Here is a 20,863-nt window from a genome sequence, read left to right on the forward strand (position 1 = left end):
AGATTGAATACAAAAGTGGGGGGTGAAAGGCAGACTGTAGTAGATTCAAGATAGGGAGGGTAGTCAGAAAGACAGTTTGCATTTGTTAAAAGAACCAGGCTTTATACTATTTTGACTTTAGGTCTACTAGAACCATTATTGAAGGGTTCAATAGTTGCTGAGGAGAACGTCTGCATAATCAAAAATGCATTCAACCAGAGATAGAGCAGATTTTTTAATATCACAATCACTCATGATATAGATAAAGTATAGCTTTTTTAATCTTCTTTATATGCTCACATAAATTTGAGATTGTGTGTTCTACGCCAGTGGTTCTCAAACGGGGATGATTTTTCTCCTCAGAATGCTTGGCGATGTCTGGAGACAATATCTGTCACAGTGAGAAGGAGTGCTACTGGCATCTAGTGTGTGAAAGTGAAAGTGAAAGTTGCTCAGTTGTGTCCAACTCTTTGCGACCCCATGGCCTATACAGTCCATGGAATTCTCCAGGCCAGAATACTGGAGTGGGTAGCCTTTCCCTTCTCCAGGGGATCTTCCCAACCCAAGAGTCGAACCAGGGTCTACTGCATTGCAGGTGGATTCTTGACCAGCTGAGCTACCAGGGAAGCCCAGGCATAGAGACCAGGGTTGATGCAAAACATCCTGCAGTGCACAGGACAGTGCCACACAACAGAGATTTAGCCAGCGCAGGATGTCAGTAGTGCCAAGGATGAAAGACTGATCTGACCTTAGAATATAAGCATTGAGGTTAAGCAGCGACTTTCTTAGAAAGGTCTTGGGTTTCTCCCCTCTTTCTCTCCCCCTTCCCCTCACTCTCTCCCCACCCTCCCTATCCCCTCCCCTTTCCTTTCTATCCCATGTGTATATATATATATATATATATATATACACACACACACACACATATACTTCCTTTCTGCTACAGTCTGGAATATGTTTAGATAGAATGAGACTTGGAAATAAAAGAATTCTACATCTTTCCCTTTTGTTACTTACTCTGTAGTACTTTAAACTTAAATTTGTAAAATTTATATTAATGCCACTTCTTCTCATTTTCATGTGTATTTCTCCTGTTTTTTGTTTAATTTTTATAAGCATATAAAGAAGTTTGTCTTTGAGGTTTATTTTGGTAACAAGTTTGAGATTTTTTGTCTGAAATCCACATGTTTACTAGTGACTTTTAAATCATAGGCAATTTGAATTATATATATATATATTTTTTTTTTTTTTTACCATTTTAATAGTTTTCAGGTAAATGCAGTTATTGTTAACTTCACATCGTTTTAGTCCACAATCTCAAAAACCAGTTCTAAAATAAGAGATATAACTAAATTGATGTGAAAATAACTAATACTTAGATTTTGTTTGTTTTTTGTACAAATTATTTTTGTACTTCAGTTTTTTTTTTCCCATTGAAGTATAGTTAATTTACAGTGTTATATTTCTGCTGTACAGCAAAATGATTCAGTTATACCTATATATATTCTTTTTTAAATACTCTTTTCCAATATTCTTTATCATAGGATATTGAACATCATTCCCTGTGCTGTACAGTGGGACCTTGTTGTTTATTCATTCTATATATAATAGATTACATCTGCTAACCCCACCCATTCCATCCCTCCCTGTACGTAATTGTCTTTTGAAGAAACTTTTTTTAAAAAGTAGCTGTTCGATTTTGTTTTTAAGTATTTTAGTTATGCTTTTTGCAGGGTATTAGTCAAATCAGACAAATTGTTTTGAAACTGCCAGACCTCTAAACATTATTTTTAAATTTAAAATACATTTGTACAAATTACGGAGCTTTTCATAAAAATAAGTTCTACCCTTTGTCTTTAAAAAGTAAACAAATTAATTTGATATATTAAAAACATTAAAATGATAACTTTCATATAACCATTATAAACATTAAACATAATGCCCACCCAGCCCTCATTTTGTATTTTTAAAATCTAACGTATGTTGTCATTTCTTGATTCGATTTCTAATTTTTTACCAGTTGAGGCTTTTTCAGCACGTTTGACTGTTTAAAGTTATTTTTGCTTAAGAATGTTTTTGTCTTCATACTAAGTAAAATAAGAATTCCATGACTTCTGTGTGTCTTCATCACTTACATCTAAAATGTGCCCATATATGCCTATCTGAAATTATCCCTGAATGCCTGTTCCTGCTCTTGAAAATCTAAGTGTGAGTATATAATTGTGAAAGTCACTCAGTCGTGTCCAATTCTTTGCAACCCCAAGGATATCTCCAGGTCAGAATTCTGGAGTGGATAGCCATTCCCTTCTCCAGGGTATCTTCCCAACCCAGGGATCGAACCGCAGGCAGATTTTTTACCAACTGAGCCACAAGAGCAGTCCTGAGAATCTAAGGTGCCCATTAAATATGCTAGAGGGAGAGTGGATACTTCCTTGAAGCTTATTTAATTCATACAGGGAGAAAATAGCACACTCAGACTCTGCAGGCTATGCTTGTATCAACAGAGGCTGTCTCTGGTAGAGATGAAATGCTACTCAGTCTTTATTTTTGTCTTTTGAGGTGGATGGCTGTAGCTGATCAGTGGGTGTTGCCCGGAGGAAAATTAGAACTTCTGCTTCAGCCAGTGTGTAGTCCTGAGTATATTAACCTGCAGACTTTGCACAAGCAGTTGTGACTGCAACTCAGTTCATTTTAAGAGTACCCTTGGTGATTCACATTTACTCTGAAACTTGGACAACATCGTGACCCTTTTCTTACGTGGACTGAGTCTAGCAAATATGACAGCAAAAGGTCTGGTGTTGTGGTATTCTTCATGGAAGTACCAACTAAATGATCCAAAGGGTTCTCTGAGTTTAGTGTCAGGAGGTTAAACATGGAACAGACTTCCAGCTGTCCTCCTTTATACGTTTACTGCAAGGCAGAAGCCTCAAGAATCATTAGAATAACCAGGCTTTGTGTATGTTTTATAAGAACAATTACTGGAGAGTCTGTGAAATCAAAAGTGTCCTCACCTTAAAGTAAAAGTAGATTTTTTTAATAGTAAAAGTAGTCACACAAATAGCTCATATTTTATAAAAATGTTATCTTCCAAATTCACTTGAAGTTTACAAGTAATAAGGGTATTAGCTTAGTAACTTTATTCCTTAGAAAGTCTCACATTTATAAACAAACCCCTCCTTCGCTCCCTCTAACATGCTTATAACAAGTTTAACCAGTATAAGTTTTGTGGAACTCCCTCAACATAAGTGAGTATAACTGTTTGCTGAATAGTTCATTTGAAGACCCCTACCATCCTCTCAAAGTTACCATTTCTTCTAAGACTGGCTCTTCATCCTGACATCTTTTTTCTTTTTTGAAACTTAGAATCACTGTCTTCTTTTTCTCCCCTCCTCTGCCTCTAATCAGCCTGCAGCTCATTCATTCATTCAGTAAATACTGAGTACTTCATCTGCTGGAGTATTGAAAGTAACTGCAAGGTATCTCTACCTTAATGGAGTTTATGAACTTTTTTGAGACTTAGTTCATGCGTTTCAAATCTGTCTTATTATTTTGCATCACATGAATCACAGGAAGTTCCTCATGAGTCTTCTTATTCTACTTCATCTTGCGAAGTTCTACAGTTAATCTTCCCAAAATATTTCTCCTAATCCTTCACTGGCTTTTAATTCTTTAATAATGAAAATGTATGCCTGCTTTTAATTCTTTAATAATGAGAATGTATGCCTTTTGCATAATTTGGCCACTGAAAAAATTCTCTCATAGGCACTCACAGTATCCTTATACTGTGATTAAGTAGTAATATTCCCACTTTCAAACGGGAAGACGTTAAGTGGCAGAACCAAGACTCACACTCTAGCACTTCAGAGCCCTGAGTTCTTTCTACCAACATCAGACCTTTGCAGCCAGACCTCACAGACCCTCCAAAGTCTGGTCCTGGCCTATCTTGCTATAGTGACTATTTTTTTTTTTTAATTCTTACTACTACTACACATACCTTCTACTGTGACCAAAACATACAAACTTGTTAATCTTTGTCTATGGCTTTCCTACTTCTTTATCTTGTTAGCATATTTTTTTTGCAAAAGCAATTTTTGACACTATGCAGCAGTTTTGGGCAGAAGAGGGGCTTCCCTGATAGCTCAGTTGGTAAAGAATCCTCCTGCAATGCAGGAGACCCTGGTTCGATTCCTGGGTCGGGAAGATCCACTGCAGAAGGGAAAGGCTACCCACTCCAGTATTCTTGGGCTTCCCTTGCAGCTCAGCTGGTAAAGAATCTGCCTCCAACATGGGAGACCTAGGTTCGATCCCTGGGTTGGGAGGATCTCCTGGAGAAGGGAAAGGCCACCCACTCCAGTATTCTGGCCTGGAGAATTCCGTGGACTGTCTAGGCCATGGGGTTGCAGAGTCGGACGCGACTGAGCAACTTTCACTTAACTTCACTTCTATGCTATCAAAAATACTACCAACTCAAAGTCAAAATAGATTTTTTTCAGTAGTAAAAGTGGTTATGCAAACAAAAATAAATTGCTCACATTTTTTATACATTTTCCTTAATTCCTTGTGTTTTAGGCCAGTTTTCGTCTACTTACACTATTCCTTTTTCAAGTTTAAAGTCTACTTTTCTATCTTGGGTTTTTTCTGCAACTTGATTTTTTTCCTCTTAAGACCTAGAGTGCAGCTTCTCTTTGTTCTTCTCTCCATCCTTCCCTGGTCTTCTTTCATTCCTCTCTACCCACTTCTTTCTTCTCCCCTTTCACTTCTCTCCTCCCACCCCAATGTATATGTGGAACTTACATATGATTTGTTGCTTATCTATGTGTTTCATCTCCAACTAGATTAAATGATTTTAGAGGACAGGATTCTGATTTTTGCATTTTTATATCATATACTTTCATATATAAAGTTATTTTTGTATAGTTATTGATGGATGACTTTATAATTACATAGGCTAATAAGATAATTGAAGATGTGTTAAAAGGCAACATGTTTTCCTTTCTTACAGAGTTAAAAGTTCTCCACTTAAACAGTCTCCAGGTTATCAGACAGAATTAGTTATACAGTTGGTGTGGGTGGGTGGAGAACCACCACAACAAATTACCAGTCTGGCAGTTAATTCTTCCTATGGATTGTAAGTATAATTTATGTATTTCTGTGTCTCTTCATTGTATTCCATGCATTTTTATATTTTTAAAAAGAGAATGGGTGATCCTTATAATCCTTATTATTATATCACTTAAAATGTTGTATAAGCTCCAATGTCAGATCGAATTCAGTGTTTATTTGGAACATAATTCTGTTCTGAATAATTTACTCTGGATGTGCTTATTACTACTTCCTTATCTAAAGTTAAATATCTCATGGATTAATGAATCTGTCCTCACCTTGATGTACTCTGAGAAATAATTTACTTGTTAATATTTCGTATAATAAAGGTCCAACATCAACCCAGAAGACTATGTTCTAAATTGATTCTGTAAATGTTGAATCATAGCTGCATAATTTATTCTTTCTCCTTCCATAGTTAACTTGTAAAAACTGTAAAGACATAGTAATAGCTTAGTAAAGTATTCATCTGTACTTCAACTGTGTTTTTATTTATCAATTCATGCCTTCAAGTGTATAGTGTTCGTAGTACAAACTTTTTATTATAATAGGATAGAATCATAAAGTATTTACTTTTGTTTTAAAAATTAACACTGTCTGGCTTCCTGGTGGCTCAGTGGTAAAGAATCCACCTACCAATGCAGGAGACACAGGTTCAGTCCCTAGTCGGGGAAGATCCCACATACCGCAGAGTAATTTATGTCCGTACACCACAACTACTGAGCCTGTGCTCTAGAACCCAGGACCCTCAGCCACTGAGCCACGGGCCTCAGCTCCCAAAGCCTGCATGCCCTAGAGCCTATGCTCTGCAACAAGAGCAGCAATTGCAATGAGAAGCCCACGCACTGTAACTAGACAGTAACCCCCGCTCACTTCATCTAGATAAAAGCCCATGTGGTAACAAAGACCCAATGCAACCAAAAATCAATCAATAAATAAAATTATTTTTTAAAAAAATCAGCATTGTGATAAAAGAGAAACCACGTGCCAACTGTTTGGTTCAGAGCTGTTTATCTTGTGTAGGTCACCATCTCCTTCCTTGATTCTAGCCCTAGGGACTCATTCCTCTTCCTTCTTTCTAATAGCTACTACCACCTACACTATCGCTTGCATGTGTGCACATAACTAAGACTGGCTACCGTCTGAGATAGTCTTCTCTAATGTCTTTTATCTGCTGTCCCACAATGTGAAAGTACAGACGTTCCTTTTTTTTTTTTTTAATTAAATATATTGCAGCCATAAGAGAGAGAAACTGGAAATAAGAAGCAATAGAATGTTTCAGAAGAAGTTGCAAATCCGTTGCTCACAGTCCTGATTGGATTCACAACTATATTTTGTTTAGGCTTTTTTGTGTATTTTTAAAATTTGAACTAGTTGCCAAGACTTTGAATGTGAAAATCCATATTTAGAGCTTTAACTGAAAAGTTCGATTATCTAGCCCGTGTCGCCATTCCTGTTCAGCCATAGTCAGCAGGAGCTGAGGTGAAGCTTCCCCTGTTTAGATGAGTTGTTCACTCTTCAGGTCACCACAGTCCTTAGTTGGCACGTTTTACTTACTTATATAGCCCCTCTATGTATGTTAGTTTTCAATGCCTGGCTTACGGGATCTTAAATGAACAAAGTTCCTTCCTTCATAGTTGCTTTATTCATAGTTTGTTTGTACTTCCCGGCACATGATTGAGAAACTATTTGGAATACTCCAAAGGGAGGCCTCCAAGATTTATGCTTTCTATGTTTTACCCTTGACTGTAGGGATTACCAAAACTTTTCCAAATGTATAATTCCCTATTCCCCAATAGAAGCGAATGTCTTCCCCTGAGGGGTTCAAAATAGTCAGAAAAATAGATGTCATATTGCTTAGCATGGGGATTTATGTCTTTGGTTAAATTTCAACTCCTACATCAAATTTTTTATATTGATTTGTATGCATTGATACTGAAGATCTGCACAGCTCCATCAGAAGGCATATGTAACCTATATTTGCATGTCTGTAATAGTGTTTGGTTTCTAAAGGAATTTTCTTAAAGACGCATCATGCTTTTTTAGCCCTGTAGACTACATTTTCTTCTAACTATTTAATTGTGCTAAAATGTTTGTTCTTTTCCTATTCCTAGGGTAGTTTTTGGCAATTGTAATGGCATTGCAATGGTTGACTACCTCCAGAAAGCAGTACTCCTCAACCTGGGCACTATTGAGTTGTATGGCTCCAATGATCCTTATAGGAGAGAACCCCGATCTCCTCGTAAATCTCGACAACCTTCAGGAGGTAAAAAGAAAGAAATCCTGAGCTTTAGGATTTCCATAAATGCCAAGTTACTTCTGTGACTATAAATACTTCCGTTAGGTAAATAGCTTATCTGATTGTATCTGTTTGTATAAACTGTCAAAAAAAATAGTAAAAGGTATCAGCCTCCCTTTTTGTTTTTTATTGTTATTAGTTTATGGTTTTGTTTTTAACATTCTAGGATTTTACTTAACATTGGGAAGGAACCACAGTTTCAGACTTCTTTAGCTAAATTACTATAACAGAAAAATTTGTCTCATTACACAACAAAAGTTAATTTCATAGTTCTGTCCCTTTTACTGTTTAATAGTGTGAGACCAGCAGTTTATTGTTTTGAGTATCAAAGGAATAATTTCCCACGTGAAAAAAAATGTAGATGCAAAACTAAATTTGAACTCGGTGAGATACAGCATTCTCAGACAGCTTGGATTCAGTGCAAGCCGGGATCCATTAAGAATTCTCTCTATAGCATTCTTTTGTGTTGGCTAGGTAATTAGTCTTATTTTAAATGTTTCAATACTAATGCCTGGTGGAACACATATATAGTTAGCTGTTTATACCAGTACTCCTCACCTTTTTTTTTTCCCCAAACTTCGTGACACACAGAGAAAAACATTGGATCTCTGGCATGTAGACATATGTTAATGAGGCCTCCAGTAGTGGTAACTGGCCTCTGGGCTCCAGACTCCCCAGGACCTGCCCAAGGGGACCAGGGATTCAAGAGAACTCCATCTGTGGCAGATGTAACCTAACCTGTTTGCAGAATGCCACTGGGAAGCCCTGATCTACATCTCCTAACTCAATCTCTCTGAATTAAAATTCTTTCTGACATTCATTTCTCAGTTGCTTTCAGGACATTTTTTGCTGATACTAAATAACTTCTCATAATTCATGACAGAAGAAAAGAAAAAGGTGATGGGTTATAGACCTTACTGTCACTTTGGCAATAGTTGAATATTTTTTTCTGTTTTTGTCTATGTGATCATTTTGTCACGTGTTTTCGTCAGCAGTTGTTGTTGTCCCAACCATACCATTCTAGTATCTTTGTCTCCTTTTTTTTTTCTTTTGCTTTTCATTGCTTCACTGAGGCATGCTGATTGTGACTTCTTGCACGTGCAGCGTTTCTAGCTTATATTCTGAATCTGTGAAAAAACTCCGTTCTTCTTTTTTAAGTAAGTTATTCATTCCACGTCATAAAGTCATGACAGTGTATTTTGTCAGTAAAACTATTTTTTTCTCATTTATTTTTAAAAGAGCCTATTAAAGCATTCTATATCTAAAATAATATACTCATTACTTAAATTCATCTCATAATATATATATGAAAACAGCTATTGAAATATTTGTGTTCCAATCCAGTTTGTTTATAAAGCAAAGAAACTAATACTTAGTGTCAGAAAGTTAAACATTGTCTTGATAGAGAAGGAGTGGTAAAAGTTTTATTACTTACAAAATTAATTTCTTTTCTTGTTAGTACCTCATCATAACTTACATAAAATTACTAGAAATTAAATACCTAAATTCATCCAAAGTTAGAGACCAATTCTGCCATGTAATTTTAATTTTTTTCTTGCATTCTGTTGCATCCTACTTTATTCTTTAATAAGCATTATCATATTATTCATGTTATTATTTGCTTCAGTTTGTATTAAAGAGCTACACATTTAGGTGCAGGAGAACTACTTAAGTTTTTATCAGTTTAAGATATTATTGTTGTTATGCTCACTTGAACAATATTAAGGAGAAAGTTAAAAATTAAGAGAAAGTTATTTTAAAACATACTTTAACATTTTAAGAATATTTGTGTCTTGCTTCTAAAATATATTATTTATATTTTAAGTAAAATAAAATATAGAATAATTGGTACTAAAATTCTTTGATTACATAGATGCCAGAAAGCTTTTTTTTTTTTTGCTAAAGTGTATATCTTAGCATATATTCTTGAAGTATAGCCCAAATACCATGAAATTGTTCTTCTGTCTTTCATAATAGATCAGTATGAATGGAGAAACTTTTTTTTTGCTACTACTTGGCGCTAATAGGTTTTCATAAAGAATATGATGGCACTCATGAAATTATTTTATAAGATAAAGCATTGTTGTTTAAGTGTTTTGTAGCTGTATTAAAATACAATTGAACTGTTGAATAAAATATCTACAGTATTTTCATAATAAAAATTATGAAACTGTCACAAGGTACAGGTAGTGGTGAAGCATTTCAACTACATGTATGTATCTGGTGACTATCATAATTCTGTTGGGTTGTGAACCAGAAAGTTCAATTGGGTTTTTCTATACCCTCTTACCAGGTAGTACAGTGGTAAAGAATCCACCTGCCAATGCAGGAGGCAGAAAAAACATGGGTTCTGTTCCTGGGTCGGGAAGATCCCCTGGAGTAGGAAATGGCAACCTACTCCAATATCTTTGCCTGGAAAATTCCATGGACAGAGAAGCCTGGCTGGGTACAGTCTCTTCATGTCTCAAAGAGTCAGACACCCACCCACACACACACACATACCATCTTATGGAAAAGCCCAAACAAACTTTTCAGCCAGCACAGTATTAAAACAGACCAAATTCTCTACCCTCATGTAGCTCACATTATACTGGAAAAGACAGAGTTTGAAAAGATAAGTAGTATATAGTAAGTTATACAGTAGTGCCAAAGAAATAATTGAATGAAGGGGATTTGAAATAGTGACAAGGGTGTTACATTCCAAGTAGAGCATCTTGAGCAAAGATTTAAAGGAGACAGCTCTTCTCCATGAGGAGGTCTGTAGAGAGAACATTTCAGGTAGAGAATAGCAAGTGTAGTGGCTCAGAAGCAGTGTAACTGGTGAGCTCAAGGTTATCGTGAAGGGTCAGTGTGGCTGAAGTAGAGAGAGTCAGGGAGATGGTGGAGTAGGTGGGAAAGGAAATAAAGTCAGAGAGGTAATGGGATACCCATAGTCACATAATAAATACCACAGTCATGTACCATAGGATCATATACATCAACCAGTCTTCTTGGACTTTACTTTAGCTTTTACCCTGAGTCAGATGGAAAGTATGGGAGGGATTTTTAGCTTATTCCAGAATTTAATAACTAAATTATTCCTATCACACTTGAATGTAGCTTCCTAAATGATTCCTCCTAGGCTATTTTGAGAATGAAAATTAACATCTCATACTACGTTTTATAGAGTTTAGTTGTCGTTCAGTCACTAAGTTGTGTCCAACTGTTTGTGACCCCATGGACTGTAGCACACGAGGCTCTTCTGTCCTCCACTATCTCCCCGAGTTTGCTCAAAGAGTTGACAAAATACCAAAGGCTTAACATTTCAAAATTGATAATTTTTACTCAGTACTAGGCTCATTATAATACTGGAATATATTATCGCCACCATTTATTTACTTAGTTGAGGTATATGACATCATATGATATTTGTCTTTCTCTGCCTGACTTACTTCACTTAGCATAATGTCCTCAAGGTCCGTCCACATTGTCACAAATGGCAAAATTTCATTCATTTTTATGGCTGAATAATATTCCATTGTATGTTTATAACTCTTTTTCTTGTATGCATCCACCAGTGGACACTTGAATTGTTTTCATATATTTCTACTGTTGAAAGACCTGCTATCTTAAGGTTTTATCAAGTTTATTTATATATACAGATACTATGTCAGAGATTAATACATGCATACTTATAATTAATCTATCATCTTAGAACTATAAAGACTAGTTTCGCTTTTTTTCTAGAATCATTAGTTTGATGAAAGTTAAAAAGAAAAAAAACTGTCATTCAAAAGCTGCCTTTTCAGTGAAGACAGTAATATACAGTTCAAAATAGAAGACACTCCTCATAAACCCAATTCAATACTCATGTTTGCTAAGTTGCTTCAGTCATGTCTGATTCTTTGTGACCCTATGGACTGTAGTCCACCAGGCTCCTCTGACTGTGGAATTATCCAGGCAAGAGTACTAGAGTGGGTTGCCATGCCCTCCTCCAGGGGATCTTCCCGACCTAGGGATCGAAACTGTGTCTCTTATGTTTCCTGCATTGGCAGGCGGGTTCCTTACCACTAGTGCCACCTGGGAAGCCCAATTTAGTACTTAGCATTATCTCAATGTTACTGTAAGAGCTCTCTTAGAGGCTATAAAGATTGTGATGTTATGTCTTTTACCAGAGGACTAGAAAGGCAGATACTGGTCATATGTGCACATATGTTGATTTCATACCTGATAACTTCTGAGGACTAGATATGCAGCTTTTATCCTTTGCCCATCTATCCCAAGCCCCCTAGCTATGAAAGTCCTAGATGGCATCTTCCAACAGAACTCTGTTTGATCTTCATTGAAAATCTATTGACTGGTATAGCCACCTTCGTTAATTAACTTCCTAGACTTCCTGGATAACTTGCTGCTTCACCTTCTACTTCTGTGTTGCGGAGATGGCTTCTGTTCTTAATGCTTATGAACCAGCCTCTTCCAGCTTCAGATTTTTCTGCAGCTTCCGCACCTCTTTGAGTCTTCATAGAATTGAAGAGAGTTAGGGCCTTGCTCTGGATTGGGTTTTGGATTAAAGGGATGTTGTGACTGATGGAATCTTCTATCCAGACTGCTGAAGCTTTCTGCCTGTCAAAGAGTAAGGCCATTTCACTTGATCATTCATGTGTTCATTGGAGTAGCACTTTGAACTTCCTTCAAAAACTTTTCGTTTGCTGTCACAACTTGGGTAACTGTTTGGCTTAAGAGGCCTAGATTCTAGCCTTTCTGAGTTTTTGACATGCCTTCCTCACCAAGCTTAATTATTTCTGGTTTTGGATTTAAAGAGAAAGGAGAATGACTGACTGACTCTTCCTTTCACCTGAACCCTTAGAGGCCATTGTAGGGTTATTAACTGATCTACTTTCACTATTGTGTCTCAGGGAATAGGGAAGCCTGAGGGGAGAGAGAGAGAGAAAGGTGGGAAGGACAGGTCAATGGAGCAGTCAGAACACAGATGTTTATTAGCTAAGTTTGCTATCTTATGTCAGTGTGGTATGTGGTGCCCCAAAACAATTAAAAATAGTAACATTAAAGATAATGATCACAGATCACCATAACAAATGTAATATTTCAAACTTTTTTGTTATTATTATAAGAATTAACCAAGATATGACATAGAAACATGAAGTGAGCAAATGCTGTTGAAAAAAAATGGTGTCTGTAGGCCATCTCCATGCAGGGCGCCCACAACCTTCAATTTGATTTTCAAAAAAAGCAATTTGAGCAAAATGCAATAAAACAAGGTATGATTGTGTTTTAAATGTTGCAAATTTGGTGGTACAAAATATTTTCTTAATTATTTTTCAGTAATATTTAAGGCAGTATATTTGAAATACACTTAGCAGAAACAACTTTGAGATATGAGTTGAGAGTCCCTATGATGTAAAAAAAATCACCAAATTTATTACCAAGTATTTATTCTCCCTCAAGAAAAATCTAATAAGCAATATATCATATGCCCTCAAATTGCTGACTTTGAACAAAATCCTGTGTGATGTCTAATGTCCTTGAAGAACAGCAGATTGAAAATTGTTTCTTATTTAACTGATGACTGCTGTATTAGTTTTAATATCAGAATGCTCCTATATTCCTATCTCAAAGCTATTGAGCATAATAACAATGCCAGCGTAGTCTGATAACCTGCTGAGTTTTTAAAAATGGACTGTCATTAAATACGTACTGTAAATAGGAGGTACAACTGCACTTACATAAACTTGTGGTATGACTTGGTCTGGGTTTTGTTTTTCAGCAGGTCTGTGCGATATTAGTGAAGGGGCAGTAGTCCCAGAAGATCGCTGCAAATCTCCAACTTCCGGTAATTTGCTTTTTATTTTATTAATAGTTGTAGTGCTACAAAAAATATAAAGTGCCAAATTTTTATAGATAAGCTTCTAAAATACACCTACATGGAGCTTTTGTGTTACCTATTTATTCTTAAAATTGTAACTGTATTCTTTGCATTCTAATTAAGTTGAAGGAAACGCATTAGATAAAAATCTACAGGTATACCTGTTGAGAGTAATGCAGGTGTTTACTTAGCTTTCTAATATTTACACTTTTGGGGGGGAAATAGATCTTATTTCTTACCATTGGATCAGAGGCGTAGTTATCTACAGTCTTGTCTTTGCTCTTGGTAGTCCTGGAGTCAGCTGGTAAAATAGTGCTCTAATCCTTGAATAATGTCTATTTAAATGTTATGAGAGATTTTGTTATAAGAGGTTTTTAACACTTATTGTCTAATGGTGACTGTGGACAGTTAGAATGATTGTACACTGGTTATATTTGGTTTTGATTTGATCAAAGTAATATATGATTTTATAGCTATATTAAAGCATTTGTCCTTTCTTATCCATATATTGCTCTTATGTAACCTATGTATATGTTACTATTTCAGAGGAACATTACTTTTAATTCTCCTTAATTAAAATTAAGAGGATCCTGAATTTATTGGGTTTTTTTTAGTAGACTGAAAATTTGCTAAAATTTAATAAGTTTAACTTCATAATTTTAACAGATGTGTTTGAAGGCTGGGAATTTCCATCAGCTTTCTCCTGGAAAGACTGTTCTTAGCTTAAAGTAATGCTGTTCATAGACAGATTTTGATCCTCCATAGGTAGTTCTACTATATCATAAATAATTAAAGAATAGGAAAAACTGAAGTGCATTTTACTTCCTCATATTTCAGTTGACCATTTTGTTAGTTATAGGACCATAAAAGCTTTTGTGAGGTTTTCTTTTTAAAATTGCATTTTACTGATATTGCTCAAGCTAATCATTTCTTCTCTTAAAATATATACACCTTCTGGTTTTCTTATTATTTAAGTTTCATATTTAAGTTCAGTCATTACACTAATAAAACACATGGAACTATATAATATATATACTATTATATACTATAATATTAAGGCTGAACATTGGTAGCATAACACTGAACAAATAATGTGGAGCAGTATGTACTTCCCGTCTTACAGGATGAAAGCTATTTCTGAGTATAATTTTGAATTATAATATCTCTTAATTATTGCTGTTTTTCCTCCAACTATATACAGTACTATTCTGATCTTCTCACCTTACCTCAAGGCCATGTGAATGCAGTTATCAGTATGTTAAGTCTATAAACCAAACTGGATAACATGAACATGTCATATATTGTCTTTTAATATATTAAATGACCATCAAATGTGTTCTAACAAGATTCAGCCGAAGTACATTAATACTCCTTTTAATCCTAAGGCATACTTTCAGTAGGTGTGTATAAATAACAATTTGAAATAACCCAACAAGAGGTAATTGTAGATAAATATGTAAGTATACTTAAATATAAGTAAATAAATATAAAAAGTGCATAATGGTAAAAACTCCAGATTCTCTCTTTTGTACCAGAGCAACTCAAACATCATTCAGCATTTTCAAATATACTGTGCTCTTTGGTTCACATGAAAAGATGATATAGTTGTAACTTGCAGAAATTTATGTGACACCGGGCATTTTTCAGGTGTTTGAAATGCAAAGTCAAAATTGTGACCTCAGAATTATTGATAAGTCACAGATTCTCATCTTTACACACAAACTCTTATTTAGTTTAGTCTTGATTATGCTCTGAAAGTCTGAAGAGTTTTTGGAGTCATACCCATTAATGCATACCAGGAAAGACCGCTTTTACAAAAGCAAACCAAATAGGCAATAATTGTACCTAACACATTGTGTTATATACAAGGAAATAGATGTTAGTCATGCATGAATACTAAGAACTATCATAGAAATTAGAATAAACCTCTGGAAATAGTTACTAGGAAACAGTGTTTATATTTATGAGAGAAGAACTTCATAAAAAGTGACTTTGGAGTTCAACTGAACCATAAACACTAAGAAGAGTACCTCTATTATAGAAAACGAAAGGTAGTCATGCGCCCTTTATCACAACTAATATGTTCCTTTGAAATAATACATATAAGTGAGGAGAAAATTTTTGAAAAGCATTTAAATCCCATAACCAAAATTTGTGATCTGAACAATTTAGCCAACTATTGTCAAATCTCTATTCAAAAATCATCCTGAGGAAATCCAAATTATGAGTATAGTTCTCCCTTTCCATTTATTTTTAAATAAACCAACAATAGCTTTGAAATAGAAAATTCTTGCCATCCTGAATTAACAGAAAATTATTTCTGCCATCTCTGTTTGATCTTTATTTCACAGAACTCAGATTGCTTCACTGAGCACTTTAGTAATGTTGGGATATTTTTAGTACTGTATCCAAAATTAATGTGTATGTATGTATATGTACATATACATTTCAAATTGAAGAAAACACAGGGCCACATATCATGAGATGGTGACCTCAGGAGTTTCCATGTACCTTAGAGAAAAAAAAAAAAATTTAAAGTTATATCTATTTTCTGTGTTTGTTTAATCATAGTAATTTGTAAAATATATTCAAGTAGGAAATGCTAAAAACATTTTTGGAACTTTTTCATAAGCTATCATGGAAGTTATGACAACTAGTAGTAGGCATTTTCAGTTAGGGGGAAAAAAGATCTGCTTCTTTTACTTATGTTTATGGCTTATGTCACCTATTTTTATGTTGGAGTTACTGAACATTTTTATAATTTTATGTTCATGTTTAGATATGCTATCTTGCTATTACTCTGATATAAAATATATCAAATAAAATAAATATTAATCAATTTTTGTACATTCATGTGGTTGTATAGTGTCAGAGATGAATAGTATTTTAAATTATATATAAGATCTTCTCATAACCATTATCTTCTTTAAATTTGAATTATATTTGTATGAGAAAGGAGGGTACTTATTTGTATTCCTGAAAATGTTGCTGAACTCAGTGTTTCCTGTGTGATATTTTTTGATATTGCATTTATGAGGATCTATAAATGCTATTTAGAAAAAATAAGGTAATTTTAGAAGAGTAGTTTTTATGAGACTATTTTAGAAGTAATTGGCTTCTGCCAATGTTGACAGGTTTTGCTTGTTCTGAGAAGAGACTTCAAGGATATTTTCCACCTGGCCAAAGAAAGAAAGTATGATTTTTGTGGGGAAAGGTCAAATTTTGACCTTATTTATTAAGGCTCAGTACTTTCATTGGGATAAAAAAGAAATCACCACAGAAAAACTGCTTTATTTACTTCCAGTTATATTCTAGACCTTCACTTCTAGCAGAAAGCTTTATTCGTTCAGTAGATGTTTACTGAGAGATTCCTACATGCCGAGCACTCCACTGAGTCCTAAAGAGATGAAAAGATCAGTCAGACAGGGGCCCCAGCTTCTCACTCCAGCTCAGCGGGAAAGGTCAAACGGGTGAAACTCAAAGTGTAAGGTGTGAAGTGATTAACATCGTAAGAAAAGTAACTGGTAAACTTTTACAGGAATTCAAAGGAGGGGAAGTGATGTATAAGCTGGAGAGATTTTGAAAATTTTAATGGCTATCATTTGAAATGTGTTATAAAGAATAGATAGTTTGACTCTCATAGTCAACTAGAATAGTGCTTAGAATTTCCTTTATAAAAAGATTTGTGTTAGAAGTTAAAGAAATACAATGAAAATTTAGAAACATCTTTTTAAGAAAAAAGGACAAATAAAATCTCAATTATAAAAATATTAGATAAGCTTATGGAAAGTCACAGTCGAAATAAAATATTTCGTACCTCATTAAATTTAAGTAAATATTTGAACATACCTAAACTTATAAGTATTATCCTCAGTATTTTAAAGACCTGTATGGTAATAGTACAATTTATATAAAATTTTAAAGTTTGTATCTAGAAAGCTAACTGTAAAATTAACCTTATCAGGATAGTACGTGTACAGAATTCTATGTGCCACTAGATAAATCTTATTCAGTTAACTAATATCAAGAATTTTTACATTTTCTTACACAAACAGTTAGCTCCTTATATTTTCTTTATCTATTCTCTAACTTACAATATATATGAAGATTTTGCCAAATACTTGTATCTTATGGAAAAATGATTATAGGTTAGAGTTAATATATATACTAGAGATTGGTCTACCATGAAAGATAATGTATTACTGATTGCTATTGCTACTGTAATATGCTATGAATTTTTATTAACTATAATACACGATATTTTCTTGTGGCCAGTAGTGTGGGAACTTATCCTAGGGGTTACCAGATTACTTTGTTTGTACTTTCCCTGTAACAGCTCGGTGTTTGTGACTGACTGTATGCCTGTTCCTTCCATTGTCTTCATTTGTGTAGGTTCTTCATCACCCCACAATTCAGATGATGAACAAAAAATGAATAATTTTATAGAAAAGGGTATAGTATCTTTAAAGTATTTTCTTTTAATTATATTTAATTCATTTAGTTTACTTTGAATAGATTTTGACATTTTATATCAAAATATTATTTTCAGTGAAGATCAAAAGCAGAAAGTTTTCCAAGATGGTAGCCAGTGATATAGGTAGGAAATAGACATTTCTATTTTGTTTCTAATCCTTGCTATATGCAATGCTAACTCAGCATCAGAAAATTACCTAATGCATTGCATTTTGTATGTATTAATTGTTATTCCTATGCTAAATGATAATCTCTTGGGCTGTGTTTCTTCTAAACTCATGGGGGCAGTAATTATTAAAAATCAGTTAAATTGGGGTTGCAGTTCTTCCTCTGACTTAACCGTGTGACTTGTTCTATTAATTTTTATTTTTGCTTATTTTAAAATAAAGCAGGGTTCAATTTATGACACAAGTAGTGCAATTTTTTACTCCAAGGTTGTGAATTTTTTTTATGTCTTTGTATTTTTTCCTTTACTCTATCCTCCTCACATTATTAAGACTCCAGATTTCAAGGAAGTGGTTCTTTGAAAGATTGACATTTAGGCTATAATCTGTACTACCCTTGAGTTAAATAGAAATTTTCTAGGACTCTTGCCCCCCAAGTAAAAACGAGTGGTAATTTGAAATTAATTACTCAGTCCAAGATTTTCAAAGTTTCAAGTTGGGGATAACATACATTGTTAAATTTAGGGACATAATCCAAATAGGATTTTTTAGTCATAAAAATTTGAATTTTGTCTGAAGATTTTTAAAAGCCAGAGAAATACCATTTTACTAAAAGAGAATACATTTAATCTTTGATTTAAGTCCAAAAATTTTATTATATTATTAATATATTATTTATTTCCCCCCAAACTCCCTCCGTATATTCATTGAATTGTATTAAATTAGATGAATTTCTAGGTAGCTGGAATAGGTTTACTTTTTTTTAACTCAAAGTTTAATATGTAGTAAAATTAAATTTCAAAAACTCTTAGAAATAGCACCATATTGTCTGTATGTTTTAAATTGAACCCTGTTTAGTCATATTAACATTGGCTGACTTTTAGCACCTCTGGTCATTTTTTGAATAAGGCGATTTATTCTTGGGCAAAGGGCTTTTCATTTATGGAGAATCAGTTGTTCACTTCTTTGTATTTGTGGTACCTTAGTGAATCATCTGGTAATATTTAAATCACTTTCATTAGCTACGAGCACTGTTGCATAATTCTTTTTCAACCAATTTCCTTTTTAGTATATACTAAGTTAATACTACTTTAGAGGTTCTTTTACTTTCATGTAATTTGAAAACTTTGAAGAGACTTTGGTATGTACAATTTATCAAAGAACTTACAGAGTTTAATTACTTAAGAACTTTGCCTTGTGTGAAAGTTACTTTTTATATAATTAAAATTTTTGGATAATTTATCTGTTTGATTTTTGATCCTGGGGTTATGTTGCTTTGTTAAATGTATTGACTCAATTTTCATTTTTTTCTGTGTAATGAATATATAACATGGAATATCTATCTGAGTGTGATTATTTGAAAGACTTCAATTAATTTCTTGGAATTGAGAATATTATTGAAAGGATAGTTCTTTGGTAGCATTAAAAAAAAAAGCAAGAATGTTATCAACAAGTTTTTTTGTCATGCCAGTTTCTATAGCTATATTTTTGGGGAGACATGTTAACTTTCTTCAACTTTTCAAACTTATGTTATTTATACAGTTATACATAATTATTTTTCACTTCCAGAAACCACAGTTGCAGCTGTGGTCTATATATGTCTGTATTTGTTTTCAGTTGGAATCTTTCAGTATTTTCTATTGACGTATAATTGACTTAAACTACTAGATTAGTTTCAGATATACAATATTGAATACAAGATTCAACATTTTTATACATTACCCACCATACAGAGTTATTACAGTATTTGTGACTATGTTCCCTGTGCTATACATTACATCCCTGTGACTTACTTTGTAACTGATATTTTTTTATTTCCAACATATATCCCAAGTGATAGAGAAGGAAAAATGTACTTCTCCATTTCTTCTTCATTTTCTTATTTAATCCACTAAGTAACTTCAGTTAGCTACTCACTGTTATTTCCCTGTTTTACAGATGACAGCACTGTCAAAGGGTATACAGAGTATCTATTGGTTACACAGCTAGCACATGTCAGAGCCACAATTTACACTGAGGTTGTCCAACTCCACTGTTTGTCCTCTTCAACACTGTACTGTATTACCTCTTAAGAAAATTTACTGAAGCCTGTAAGGATTCAAGACAAATCTGTCATATAACTTATAACTAGATCATCTGGTTATGACCCTGTTCTATCTACATGGTAACCTGGAAAAGTAAAAAGATGGCTCATATCAAACTCTGTCTCTAGCTCATGGGTGCCATCATGGTACCCATCACCCAACTATAATATACAGTGCCTGGAAGTCTACCTTTCTCAAAGAGCAGGCTCAAGTGAAAGTAACAGGAGTCAACAGTGGAGTTCCCTGACCTGTCTGTCTGAAGCCTGGCTTCATTGTTTCCTAACTGACAGTTAACTCAGGTAAATGACACTGACAGTGAGGTCATTGTTCATGCATAAGAATAACAGCCTAAAAAGACGTAACTGTAGTCTTCTGAATTAACAGTAAAAATATAGCAGAGTGTACTGTATAATGCAACTGTAGCATCCCTATGCATATAGTGATTTGTTTTGCCTGTTCATACTTGATGATTAATTTTTGTTACTAAAAATCTTAATGGCCAGCATTTTAAAAATCAATAACTTTCCCATAGTTAGCAATTTCTGTAAATCATTTCAAAAATAAGATTGATTATCAATTTTTTATTCATCATTTACATTTTATAAAATTTCAGAAATATATAAAGCTTTTTGTTATTCTAAGTTTATATGAAAATAGTCCTAAAATATGTATCTTTGTTAAAGTATTAAACGAATTTTTCATGATGTACTTGTGAATAAAATATGGTCCAGATGTTAGCATTCTTTGGTAGATTTTGATTAAACTTCTCTAAGGATTATTCTATCTCATTATGAGTACTTTATTCAGAAAGTAGATACCTAGCTCTATTCTGTAGTCTCTTATCCTGCCCATGTCCCATTTTATTACTAATATCCATATAGAAGGAGTGAAAGTGTGA

At 34.0% G+C, this 20,863-nt stretch overlaps 1 protein-coding gene across 7 annotated transcripts in view; it reads left to right on the forward strand.

Moving 5' to 3' along the window:
• The window catches only part of STXBP5 (syntaxin binding protein 5), a 155,148-nt gene that overhangs the window by 102,843 nt on the left and 31,442 nt on the right, over window positions 1–20,863 (forward strand). For 5 of the 7 annotated variants that reach the window (XM_081529909.1, XM_081529910.1, XM_081529911.1 and 2 more), the window contains exons 18-20: window positions 4,982–5,107; window positions 7,197–7,348; window positions 13,146–13,211. In XM_081529909.1, the coding sequence (XP_081386035.1) occupies window positions 4,982–5,107; window positions 7,197–7,348; window positions 13,146–13,211 (344 nt within the window). Of the gene's footprint in view, window positions 1–4,981; window positions 5,108–7,196; window positions 7,349–13,145; window positions 13,212–17,636; window positions 17,697–17,793; window positions 17,842–20,863 lie in introns of all 7 variants that reach the window. The other 2 variants (XM_081529908.1, XM_081529906.1) reach the window with 1 other exon arrangement.

Source organism: Giraffa tippelskirchi, chromosome 9 (assembly GCF_054371585.1).
Source record: "Giraffa tippelskirchi isolate mGirTip1 chromosome 9, T2T-mGirTip1v1.2.pri, whole genome shotgun sequence".
Taxonomy (NCBI): Eukaryota; Metazoa; Chordata; class Mammalia; order Artiodactyla; family Giraffidae; genus Giraffa; species Giraffa tippelskirchi.